The sequence below is a fragment of the Cyprinus carpio genome, chromosome B9, assembly GCF_018340385.1.
Source record: "Cyprinus carpio isolate SPL01 chromosome B9, ASM1834038v1, whole genome shotgun sequence".
Taxonomy (NCBI): domain Eukaryota; kingdom Metazoa; phylum Chordata; class Actinopteri; order Cypriniformes; family Cyprinidae; genus Cyprinus; species Cyprinus carpio.
In genome coordinates, this window is record NC_056605.1 from 21,388,634 (window position 1) to 21,400,965 (window position 12,332).

The 12,332-nt window shown below is 35.7% G+C and overlaps 2 protein-coding genes across 22 annotated transcripts in view; one reads left to right on the forward strand and one right to left on the reverse strand.

Moving 5' to 3' along the window:
- The window catches only part of LOC109055356 (peripheral plasma membrane protein CASK), a 149,859-nt gene that overhangs the window by 41,648 nt on the left and 95,879 nt on the right, over window positions 1-12,332 (reverse strand). For all 21 annotated transcript variants that reach the window (XM_042731531.1, XM_042731514.1, XM_042731532.1 and 18 more), the window contains exons 3-5: window positions 10,328-10,433; window positions 6,564-6,641; window positions 6,250-6,322 (exon numbers count right to left, since the gene is read on the reverse strand). In XM_042731531.1, the coding sequence (XP_042587465.1) occupies window positions 6,250-6,322; window positions 6,564-6,641; window positions 10,328-10,433 (257 nt within the window). The remainder of the gene's footprint in view (window positions 1-6,249; window positions 6,323-6,563; window positions 6,642-10,327; window positions 10,434-12,332) is intronic.
- On the forward strand, window positions 134-2,991 carry LOC109055361 (probable G-protein coupled receptor 82). Its single transcript, XM_019072593.2, has 2 exons — window positions 134-224; window positions 1,366-2,991. Exon 2 carries the CDS (start codon window positions 1,369-1,371, stop codon window positions 2,494-2,496), a length of 1,128 nt encoding a protein of 375 aa, XP_018928138.1. The 5' UTR covers window positions 134-224; window positions 1,366-1,368; the 3' UTR covers window positions 2,497-2,991.

Consider the following 12,332-nt stretch of genomic DNA (forward strand, 5'->3'; position numbering starts at 1 on the left):
CTTTGTGAAGCAATGGTTCAATAACCAAAAGCACCCTTTACAGTCTCACAGCAGTTCTGCTATCAAAGGCAAGTGCTTCTGTGAAAGGAACCTTGCAAAAAAGAACTGAGCGAACATCACTCATGCTCTGACCGTCACTTCCGTTAGACAGCCAGTCTAGGGAGGAGGTCCAAAGCAAAGCAATTTACAAACTGTTAGACACATCAGTGACTGCATTTAGAGAGGTAAGTGTATTACATGCCTATATTATGCATTGTATTCTTACTCAGATTTGCAACACAAATTAGTCATTCAAAATTAAAACCAAAATGCTGTAAAATGTTTCAACCACTCTTCTACTTTTCTTTTATATATATATATATATATATATATATATATATATATATATATATCATATATATATATATATATATATATATATAACATATATTTTTACATATAATCTAAAAATCTTTTTATCTTAGAAACTGTAAATATTTAACATGAGCTTTAGTTGTACAATCCCCATAAGAGGAACCAAGACAAAAACTGAAAATTAAAAGGAATTTTTAAAGTAAAAATGTTTTTTTTTTTTAATGAAAAGTACACATCTTTTAACTTACAGATCATATATTAGGATAAAGATAAGAAAAAGACTAAAGGAAACAAGTATGCAACACGTATTTTTATATTTTTTTGTTTCGTTTTTTTGCTGAAGTTTTGCTGTGAAATGCTGTAACAACTCATGCACACTTTACTGCTGAAAACTATGTAGTAATGACTATAGAATATTATATATAGCTATATATCTTTACTTTTTAAAAATGTTACTTGTGTTAAATGTTAAATGTAAAATCTTCAGAGATATGACCTACTTTTAAAATGTTCACTTGATATAGTGTGTGCCAAAAAAAAAAAAAGCTGACTTATTGTGAAAGTGACTTATCTGCTTCTGCAATTGGGTTGAACTATTTACAGGAATGCAAGCAATAGCCAAAGTTATTTCTCTTAATAAAGAAGAAAGAAAGCTCAGGTTTTCATTAGAATGTCATTTCCACTCACTGTATGTACTTAGTAAACCCTTAGTTAACAGTAAACCCTTAGTTCAATTCAATTCAATTCGAGTTTATTTGTATAGCACTTTATATGATACAAATCACTGCAAAGCAACTTTACAGAAAATTAAGTTTCTACAATATTTAGGAATAACTTATCAGTGGTGACTGTCAGTTTATGTGCATACGGCAGAAATGTTCAGAAAAATCAATAAAAGACGTAAACAAACAGACGATTAACACTATTAACAGCAATTATGCATTAGTTTTAATTAAAGTCTTACAGTGTCCTTAACTCATTTTTAACCTTTTAAATTGTTTCTTCCTTCAGCTAATGGGAATCTCTTTTTCTGAGAGCTCAATGGCAAACGATTCACATGCTGAATCTCACCTGTGCCAAACGTCCACTACAAGTGTAGTTCTGCCCATTATCTACACCATTATGTCTGTCACCGGCCTGCCAGGGAATGCTATTTCTCTCTGGGTGTTCATACGCAAAATTGCCATCAAAACGTCCACTCACATCTACCTGATAAATCTAGGGATCTCAAACTTTCTGCTCTGCCTAACCATGCCATTCCAGGCCACATACTACTCACTTGGGACCAAATGGCACCGACAAGACACCATGTGCCAAATGGCAATAAGTGGTCTAACTCCAGTGATCCACATCAACATCTGCATAGGTGTGATGATATTGAGCTGGGTGGCACTCAGTCGCTTCACCTCGCTGATTCAACACTCCCATGCTGACCGTCCAAGCCGATGGCTCAACGTTTTACCAGGTGCCTTCCTCTGCCGAAAACGACAAGCAAAACTGGCCTATGTGCTGTGCATGGTCACCTGGGCCACTGTAACCATAGCGGTCACATCCTTTGTGGTGCTGTACTCGATCAGGGAGGCTAGGAGTGTGGATGACGGCAACAGAGATGAAGTGTGTTACAGCGTAGCAGTGGAGGTCGGTGGGGAAGCATCTCGTGTCTTCAGTTTAGTGGCCATTTCACAGTTCTTTGTCTTCTTCCTGTTGGTCTTATGCCCTTACATGGCAGTGATCAGGCACATCTGGAGGTCCAGAAGAAGCGCGGTCATCTCAGACAGCCAGCGAGTCTACGCAAGAGTGTTTCGGAATATTGTTGTCATTATGGTGGTGCTGGTGGTCTGCCTCCTGCCGCACCACATCTACAAAGCCATCTTCGTTCATATCGTCAACGAGCAGTCTTGGTCTGCATCACCTCCAAAAGACGCTTGCCATCCACTGTCCATGTACGTGGAGGTGAAGAGCATCCTGCTCTGTTTAGCAACTCTGCGATGTAGCACAGACCCCATCATGTACTTCCTGCTGGACAAGACGTTTCGTAATCATGTGCTTAGCCTGCTGACATTACGCGCTAGCGCAACTGACAGTCAGTCATCAAAGTCTAACATGGGACAGTTATCTCAGGCAGCAAGCGTGTGCCTTTAGACCAGAAGTGCCCAAACTCGGTCCTGGAGGGCCAATGTCCTGCAGAGATTAGCTCCAACCTGCCTCAACACACCTGCCTGGAGGTTTCTAGTATGCCTAGTAAGAGCTTGATTAGCTGGTTCAGGTATGTCTAATTGGGGATGGATCTTTTGTTGCAAGTCCCTATAAAGTAACCAGATGTTTTGTAAAGTCAGACTGATACTTCCGTTCTCACACCACTTTGAATTGCTGGAGTACTTTGTGTAGCTATAAATAGACAGTTTAGCCAAAAATGTAAAATTCTGTCATCAATTACCTTTCTTCTGTCATTCCAAACATTGATGACATTCTTTCTTCTTTGTCTATTTTGTCTTACACAAAGTCACCATTAAATGGACATTCACCAATTATCCAATTATTTAGTCTACTTGTAAACCTGCCTCTCTCTTACATTTGACTAGAAACTTGCATTCTGATGAGTCTCTTTCAGATCATAAACCAATGATTTGAACCAAGTGCCTGTAGTACATTTTTCCTTCTTTGATAAGCTTGGAATTTGGATGTATGATATGGAAGAAAAGGTATGTTCACAAATTTAAAAAAGCCATACACATTTGGAATGACATGGGGTGAGTAAATTATTTTTCTTTTTTGTGAACTATACCTTTGATGTGATTTCTCACACATTTACAGCATGCCTCATTTTACTAGGGATGCGCCAATCCGATATTTATATCGGTTATTGGCTCCGATACTGCCATTTTTTGTCAGATCGGGTATCGGTCAGAGAAGGCCTATCCATATCTGAGATTGTGTGTATTATTCTGTGTTACTTCTGAAGCCATACAATAGCTTAAAGGTTTACATTTTGTCATTAATCACTTACCCCCATCTCGCTCCAAAGCTTTGTTCGTCTTCGGAAAACAATTTAAGATATTTTGAAAGAAAACCTGGAGGTTTGTGACTGTCCCATTGACTGCCAAGTAAATTACACTCTCAAAGTCCAGAAAAGTATGAAAGACATCGTCAAAATCTGCCTCTAACTATTCTCCGCTGTGGCTGTCAGTCATTCATTCAGCCTTTAAACCCTGGTCGCATTCAGTTACGAGTCAGCTCGGTAAAGCTCTCTCCAAGATCATTCTGTAAAATAAATTCTGAAAATATATTCTGTAAATAAATATCTATGATTTTGCAAAAAGGACTTTATCTTCTTGCCGGAGTTTAATGTTGTTTTGTTTCTTGCTACTGGGTGTCTGTGGGAACAAAACACGGGCGTAGAAAAGACTATCAATTGTTTTTAACGCGCACAGTAACTGAAATTTAAAACTGTTAAAAGAAAGGCTCAATAACTGCTGCACAGATATAATACACTATGCATCAATTTTACTTTTGTGCTTTGCACTTTTTAAATGCAAAGCGCTGCGTGCTGTGACTCCATGTTGCTTCATGCGCATCATTCTGCACACCAGATGCGCATATTGTAAGCGCTTAGTGCCACACTTTATTTGTTTTGTCCTATCGAATCTATCATATGTTGTTGTCTTATTAAAAAACATGCTATACATTTAAAAGCAATATATTTTATTTGTATAGTATACACATATATAAATACATTCATGAATGTTTTTCATTAATGGATTTTATAATACAAATAGCAATGTGTAACAATTTACCATATTTAGTGCAACACATTTATTTGTTCCCCACAAAATAGTTTTTTTCACTAAATGTTTGGATTTCTAAAATGATTGTGCACTGATTTTTCTAGAATAACTTTTGCTGCCGAATTATCCACTAACTTAGTTTATGATTTATTTTTGTCATAGATTATGAATATACATATATTTTTACCTATTTATTGTTTATTTTTCTTTATAATGAAGTAATCTGTATTTAGTATAGTATATTTAGATTGTAAAAGAATGATTATCAGTTCCACACAGATATATATACATTCTACATTTATTTAAATGAAAAAAAAAAACTCCCCTATATCGGATCAGTCTCGGCCAATACTGAACCCTAGGTATCGAAATCGGTATTGGAGGTGAATAAGGCAGATCGGAGCATCCCTAATTTTTACTTTTAATGACTATATTCATTTCAGGTTATTTATAACATATGTTATTGTAACAGGTCTTTCAGGGCTGCTCGTTTCCTTTTCTGTTACATTACATTTACCCACTTTCCTGTTTCTATTTGCATGCTGGTTCCTGTGGTAAATGTGATGAGTTTTCCATTACTGTACTGTAGTTGTGTAAACAAAGTATGTGTGCTTGCAAAATGGTGCTTTTACTTTTTTGCAGCACACTCATATGACTATGTCACAGGTAATGTTGCATGATGGAGGAGGTATCCATCTACATTTCTAATGAAAGCAGCATTAAAGACCATTACTTTACAGACAGTAAATATCTGTAGTAAATGTCTGGCAGGAGCTTCAACGTGTGCACCATTACTCCTATAAAATAGCAAGATTATAGTTACCTATTTTGCTTTTGCACCTAATCTCAGCCAGATAGCTAGCTCCATAAAGCCATTTTGTCAAAATATAGTCAGTCAAATTAAAAGGCAAATCTTAGTCTCAGTGTATCCAGACAGAAATATTAATAAGTTGCTTGGTGTAGTATCATATCAATGGTGCATATACTAAACATAGAAGGCAATTAACAAAGAACAATGCTAATGTATGAGTAAGAAATCTTTGAAAGAAGTGAAATCTTTCTTCCTTGATGATTAAAGTTCAAAAGAACACAATTTATTAGAAATATAAATCTTTTTTAACATTATACATGTCTTTGTTACTTTTGGTCAATATAATGCATCCTTTCAGCATTGATTCCTTAAAAAAAAATATATAGGTGTAGACTGGGTGACAGGAGAAAATTATGATTCACAGACCTTTGTCATCAAGATCATCTTTGTTCTAATAAGATCTGATTGCCCTAAGGCTGGTGATGGTAGATTTGCATTTCTCTGGGGCAAATGCAAATGCTTAATTTTCTCTTGCATATCAGATATACAGTATAAATCTAGATACATAACACGATTAAAATCCACAATACTGATACTACTCGTAACACACTAAAGTTTACTAAAGTTTGTGTTCGCATTTATTGAACACAGTTCAGAGATACTGTACACAGAATAAGTAAGATCCAGCGATTGTTAAGTCTGACCAATGGCAAAAATATTAAAAATAAATGTAGCAAAGTATTTTATTTTCATGTTTAACTTTTTTAATTTTGTCACATTTCTTTCAGAACTGTTGTTACAGCACATGTTTGAGGTTTGTATCCAAAAGCCTTTTACATGTCTAACAAATTCAAATACTTTAGATTAAAAAAATTCACATTTTTAAAAACCTATGTACATTTCTTCAATGTAAGTAAACCAAATGTCCAGGCTTGATAATTTTTATTAGCATAGCAGCATATATGAAGCTTTTTTCCTTAGAACCTGTAAGCGTGGGCAATTGTTGGGAAACATCATTGTTCTGTTATCTATTTCTAGGTCGTGAGTTCAGCTCTTAAGCAACTGATCATCGGCACTTTATAGTTAGTTTCCTGTTAAATTCCCTTGTATTGACAGCTGAAGGCTAATGATGAGAAAAGAGAACAGCCCAGTTTATTCTTACAGTGTGATGGTAAGATGGTACATAGAAAAGCAGGGGAAGTTGCAAAGTGTGAAAACTGGTGTGAAGACGTCAATGTGTAACAAAGGGCTTTGGTCAGCAGTCATTTACAGAAAAGCACTAGACAGCACTGAACTTACTTTCACATCCCGGTGAATGATGTTGTTGTCATGGCAGTAACGCAAAGCCTCAAGGATCTGTCTCATGTAGTGACTAAAAAAGAAAGAGAGCAGAGAAAGACAGAAACCTATATTAATTTTAAACTTCATTGGCCTTGCCTACCTGAATGGAAAGAAAATGGAACTAGGTTTGGAACTACATGATGGTGAATAAATGATGACAAAAATGTTCTTTTTTGGAATTAACCATCAATTTTAACAGAGAAATCTCAGTCTACAACTTTAAGAACAGCACAGGAACAGGAAATAGATGAAAGTCCTCAAAAGTGGTTTACCTGGCTACTGCCTCACTGTAAACAAACCCAGCGTCTGCTCTCTTCACAATCTCAAAGCAAAGATCTGCTCCATCCATGCTGAAAGACAGAACAAGTCAGGAAACTCATCAGCATTGTTAAGTCAAATACTGGCACAATAAGTTATATCTTATCTAAATCTATTTCTGGTTTAACTTTACAAATCTGTAAAATAAGAGTGAAAAATCAATTTTTATCTAACTCTACTGTGCATACACTGAAATCTCAATCCAAAATCCCCCCCATGGGGTATATATTAAAGTGCCCCATTATGGATTTTTGAAAATTACCTTTCATGCAGGGTGTAATACAGCTCATAGTAAATGAAAACATCCTGCAAATTTTAAATCTGAAAGTACACCATGTATAAAGTAATTGTTTCTCAAAAGAAAGAGTCGACCCTGAATCATTGAAACAAGTCATTGTTAAAACGAATCCCAAGCCGCTTCATGTTGATGTCAACATGAAACATTAGCATACTGCCCGCCCACTTGTTGGTCTTTTCGGTTGGTCTTAATAAAAATGCAAATTCATTCTTTGCCAATAGGTGCCGCTTTTGGAGTGGTAAAAGTAGCTGTTTCCTATGGGATCAGATTCCTGCCAAATGTTTTGCAGTCACTGATAAAAAAAAAAAAAAAAAAAAAAACAAGCATGAAACAAGTAAAATTATATTGCACAAAATTTAAAAATGAAAGCAAAGGTTTCAGAATAGCAAACAATGGTCATGGATCAAAAAATAATAAGCGCAAGTCAAAAATTTAATAACGCATTTAAAAAATAAGAAGCACGAATCAAAACTTTATACACATTTAAAATCATATTGTGCAAAACTGAAATATTAATGCAAAATTATTCGAATTGCACACAAAATCATGTTTTCCTTGGTTATATTTCTTTTTTTGTGCTCTCAGACATTTTCTGCACAAATTTTTATTTTTATGTATGCTTGTGCTGTTTTTCCCTTTGCTCTTGTTTCCATGTTCTGCGCTTTTTCAAATGTTGGGGTTAGAGTTTCATGTAAATCAGGGCGGGCTTAAGCATCATCATTGGTCCACTAGTTCTAGATTGACCACTCCTCCTCTAGCCAATCAGATAAAGAGGGGCGGTGACGTCACGCCTCATTACTGTTGATGCTCAGTGTTCACTTGTATAGGTGAAAATGGATAACTGTCAGCTGGGAAACAACTTTCTATACAGGACACTGTTAAATGTGTCTCTGTCACTGCTGTACGCCTACCTGGCGATCCGTTAATGTTAAATGAGTAAATCTGTAAATTAATTTTGAATGTAATGTTTTTGCATTGATAAATTGCTTCAGAGTAGACAGTTACAGAGGCCAGGTGGATTTGATATACACAATGATTTTTTTGCATATTGTGTTTATTTACAAAGCTACATATATAATTGCCGAACACTCTCATATTAATGTTTTAAATATATAAAGTTTGAACATAACAACATGAAAGTAAAAGTAGGTTGCGGCAAGTTGCTATCTTTAGAGTAAGACAGCGGTTCCCAATTCCAGTCCTCGTGCCACTGTTCCATTCAAAGGGCATTAAAGTGTGCGAGACACGAATTTGTATTGTATTCATTTACAGAGGTAGTATATTAAGTCACACTTGTCTGTTTGTGAAGACTTTGCAGGCAGTGGAGCAGCGCAAATCCGTTAATGAATGTTCTGAAGTGAAGTAAGCTTCAACAGATTTCCCCTGCTCAGGGAGTAGGAAGCAATGAACATAGGGATCATATCAATCAGAACACAGTTCATGCACCGAGCTCACTTCTAACGAGCTGGTTATCTGAATCAGGTGTGTTAACTAAGCGAGACATTGGAATAGGGAACCTCTGGAGTAAAACATTAAATCATTCATTCAAATGGCTGATTCATTCAGTGAGGAAAAAAGTGAATCATTCAATACGAAAGGCTGTTGTGTTGCTTGTAGAGGACACTGTTCTGCTGTGGCTTTGTTTGGACTCTTCGTTGAAATAGTGTAAAATGAAAAAAAGTTACACTTAATAGTTACTGTTTTTAGTAAACTAGACTAGAACTAGAACTCAAAATATACTTGTTATATTAATTCAGTTCAGTAAACATTTGCAATGGTCCTGATATTAGGAAAAACACTCTTTCTTGTGTTTTGCATAACTGCATGTAATAAAATAAATTAAAGTGCCATTCTTTACAAACAACATTTATTTTAAATGCTAATCCTATAACTTATTTAAAATGAAACTAAAAACAAAACCTTCTGCTGTGCTCACATACCTCTCATTTTGAAAAGACGTGATGTAACATTTTGTTGATGAACTATTAGCTTATTTATTATGTAAAGAAGGCTTTGTACTTCTCTCGTATCTAAATATCTACTTCCTTCAAATATGCAAAAAATGTGTTTGTAAAAAAAACACAGCAAGGCGATGTTCACACCTACTGGCACAAACTACATATTGTACAAAAGACAAGTTAAATTGAGTCACCAATATCTTTTGTATATTTAGTTCTCTCATTTACTTTGATGATGAAGAAGCTGCGATGTAAAGATTGCAATACTTGAATTGATATGTTGTGTGCATGCGGGAGGTGCTAGTGCGAACACTTGGGTTCCTCTTATCAGCGGAAAGATGTTATATCCATCAGATAAGAGCAAGACATCATTCATATCTATATTTGTGTACCTTCAAAATAACAGTGAAACACTGTACTTTTGTAAAATAAAGAAAACATACAAAATGCACTTGCTGTCTCTGTGAACACAGTGATACTGTCTAACATTACACTTGTCACACAGAATGAGAAACTTATTTTTTTTTAATCCGTGACCATTGTTTGCTATTTTAAAACCTTTGCTTTCATTTTTCAATTTTGTGCAATATAATTTTACTTGCGTTTTTACATTTCAGTTTCATGCTTATTTTCATTTTTTTTATCCATGACTGTAATATATTTGGCGGGAATCTGATCCCATAGTTTCACCAGTAACGGCTGTATGCAAACCAGCACTGCGCTCACAAACGCGGCTTTATCAGGCATTACAGGCATGATGAAATGAAAATGAAACCAATTGGACCAATCACCGCAGATTAGCGTCACACAAAGGAGGGGTTTGGAAAAATGAATCGTTGAGTGAATCGTTTGGGAGTGGTTGAGCAAATAAGGTAAAAATAAATGCATATTATAAGACAATGAAAGTGTTTTTTGAAAATCTTCCCAGTGAAAATCTTCCCAGTGCTTTAACATCAAGACTGTAACGTTGTTGTTTCCAGGGGGCAGCAGAGCTCTGGAAGCCCCTGCTTTTGTGTCGTTTCGGGTCTCTAAGGCCTTTAAAGAAAATCCCTTGAGAGGCAGCTGCGCTTCTCCAGATAAGAACTCACACTGCATGAATGTTATTTGAGAAAAGCTCTGCACTTTAGATAAGCATATGAGCATTTAGCATTTGAGGAATTAAATCTCACCCTATACCACACAATAAAACCTATACCCTATTCCAAAACCGCTGAGAGAGTAACAAACACAGGCTACACAGGAGAGCACAGCATGTTCATGCCTTGTTTTGAGATGCTTTTCAGAGTTCACTGACCCAACCTCGTCACAATATGCTTCAAAATAACCTTGAAGCAACACAAAATTCCTTTCACGTATACTAAAACCACATGGATGTTGGACTTTCTTGCATTTAAAATTTTATGTGGATAAAGAATAAAGGAATGATAAAACAAGTGCGGATTTGCTCAGAATGAAAACTTACAACTCAAACACCATGTAGAGCATCCCATCAGAGCTGTAGGTCTCCAGAAGCTCCACTATGTGAGGATGTTTAAGCATGTGGCAGATGCTTGCTTCTCTCTTCAGATCTACAGAAAGACAAAAAGATAGGCGAATTTCAGTTTCAAATCAATCAAGTTTATTGATACAGCACTTCTTTTACAGTACATATCATTTCACCCAGGAAGCCACTCAGAATTACTACTATGCTTAATAAAGGATCAAAGATAATTTTCAGTTTAATTTAATTTTTAGCAACATTAAAAAGACTTGTATGCAAAGGTCTGATAAAAATGCAAAATCTAAACATGAAGTATGATGTCATTTTATAGACATTTATTGTCTGTAATATCTCAATTTAATACAAAAAGTCAAGCTCAACACCATATTTCACATCTGCATCTTTCACTACTAAAACTAGTTTATACAGTAATTCAAATGCAGGATTTCGCACAATTAGCAAAAATGTGCAAGAGTGCACAAACAGACATCTGTGTGGACACCGCTGCTCTTCTCAACTGTAATTAAAACTGTTGGCATTCAAGATTTTTTTAAAACCTCGCAGTAAATTCCACTATCAAACACTTGGAGAGGCTGTGGAGCTAAAAAATTATCAAATAAAAGACTAACCTATGCTTTGTGTCACAGTGAAATAAGCATGAAATTAGCATGTGAGAGACAGCTTTATTATATTTATTTATGGTAAAGCTAAAACATCAATGTACACTAGCTCAACCACCATGAAACAAACAGCTTTGTTTAAAAGACAAAGCAGATGTCACAGGAAACAGGAAATGTGCACCTCAGAGATTTGGACACATACTAGCCACAAAGACCATGACTCCGAATAGCAAAATGCATCACAACATGTGCATGCATTAGTACCTTGCTCTTTCCTAAATCTACTCTGTGTTTTTTAAAAAACTTACGCACTTCTTCCCTTGTGGAAAGTCCTCCCCCTTTCCTGACTTGTTTCATCAGTTGTGACCCAGTTGGCAAGAGCAGGGAAATACCTCTTACTGTACAGTATATCACTGCAGATTACAGTGAAGCTACACAGACTGGAGGAGACACGTAACATCAATACCATGTGAGGTCACCTTGCTGCAATGCAAATGAAACTACATCACACATCATAATTAAAATCACACAAGTTCCCCTTACTGCAAAACTTCAGTTAATGTATGTTCTGTTTCTATGTTTGACATGCTAACATTTAAACCAACATCTGCTCAGCTGAACCTCTTATCTGTCAGCGAGAACAAAAAGTAATTGTAGTCCATCCAAGAGAGCGAACATCAATCAGACCGACCAGCTCAGATGCTTGTTACTGATAAGCCATAAACCAGACACTCCCCTGAGTGATTTAAGCAGACTATTGCATGGATCTTCTTTATCTAAACCACCACTCAGACATTGCAGATGAGATTTTAAGTTATGGGAGCCAATGGAGCATAAGCACTTTTTACAGGGAAAAAATAAGGCCCATAATAAATGCCATAAAATAAAGTTTTTTTTTTTTTTTTATGACACTTGAGATTAACAATGATACACTAATGTTTAAACTTGAAATGTTTAGCTTGCAAACTCTGCTTGTGCTATCATGCTTTAAAATAACAAAATGTCAAAGCAAGCAGAATTTATCCAAATCATACATTACTGTTCAAAATTGTGGGGTCAATAAAATAATAATAAATCTTTCATTTGGATTAAACTGCTTAAAAGTGGCGGCCAAGACATTTATAAGGTTAAAAAATATTGCATTTTAAAGAATCTTAAAGAAACAGTTTATTAAACTAATGCTGTGGCAGTTCAGCCCAGTTGGTTCTACAATTTCCTTTGTATTGAACCAAAAAAATATGTTGAATTTATTCAGTTACAAATATCTGAATGGTACAGGTCATCATGTGGCACCTCTTCCATCTGCTCCAGGTGTTTGAAGCCTGTGTTTCAAGGGTGGGGTGCTTAGGGAATTATGGAAAAATCTG

What these genes read in the sequence shown, in the direction of transcription:
- LOC109055361 (XM_019072593.2), top strand. Translation starts at nt 1,369, where the DNA reads ATGGGAATCTCTTTTTCTGAGAGCTCAATGGCAAACGATTCACATGCT.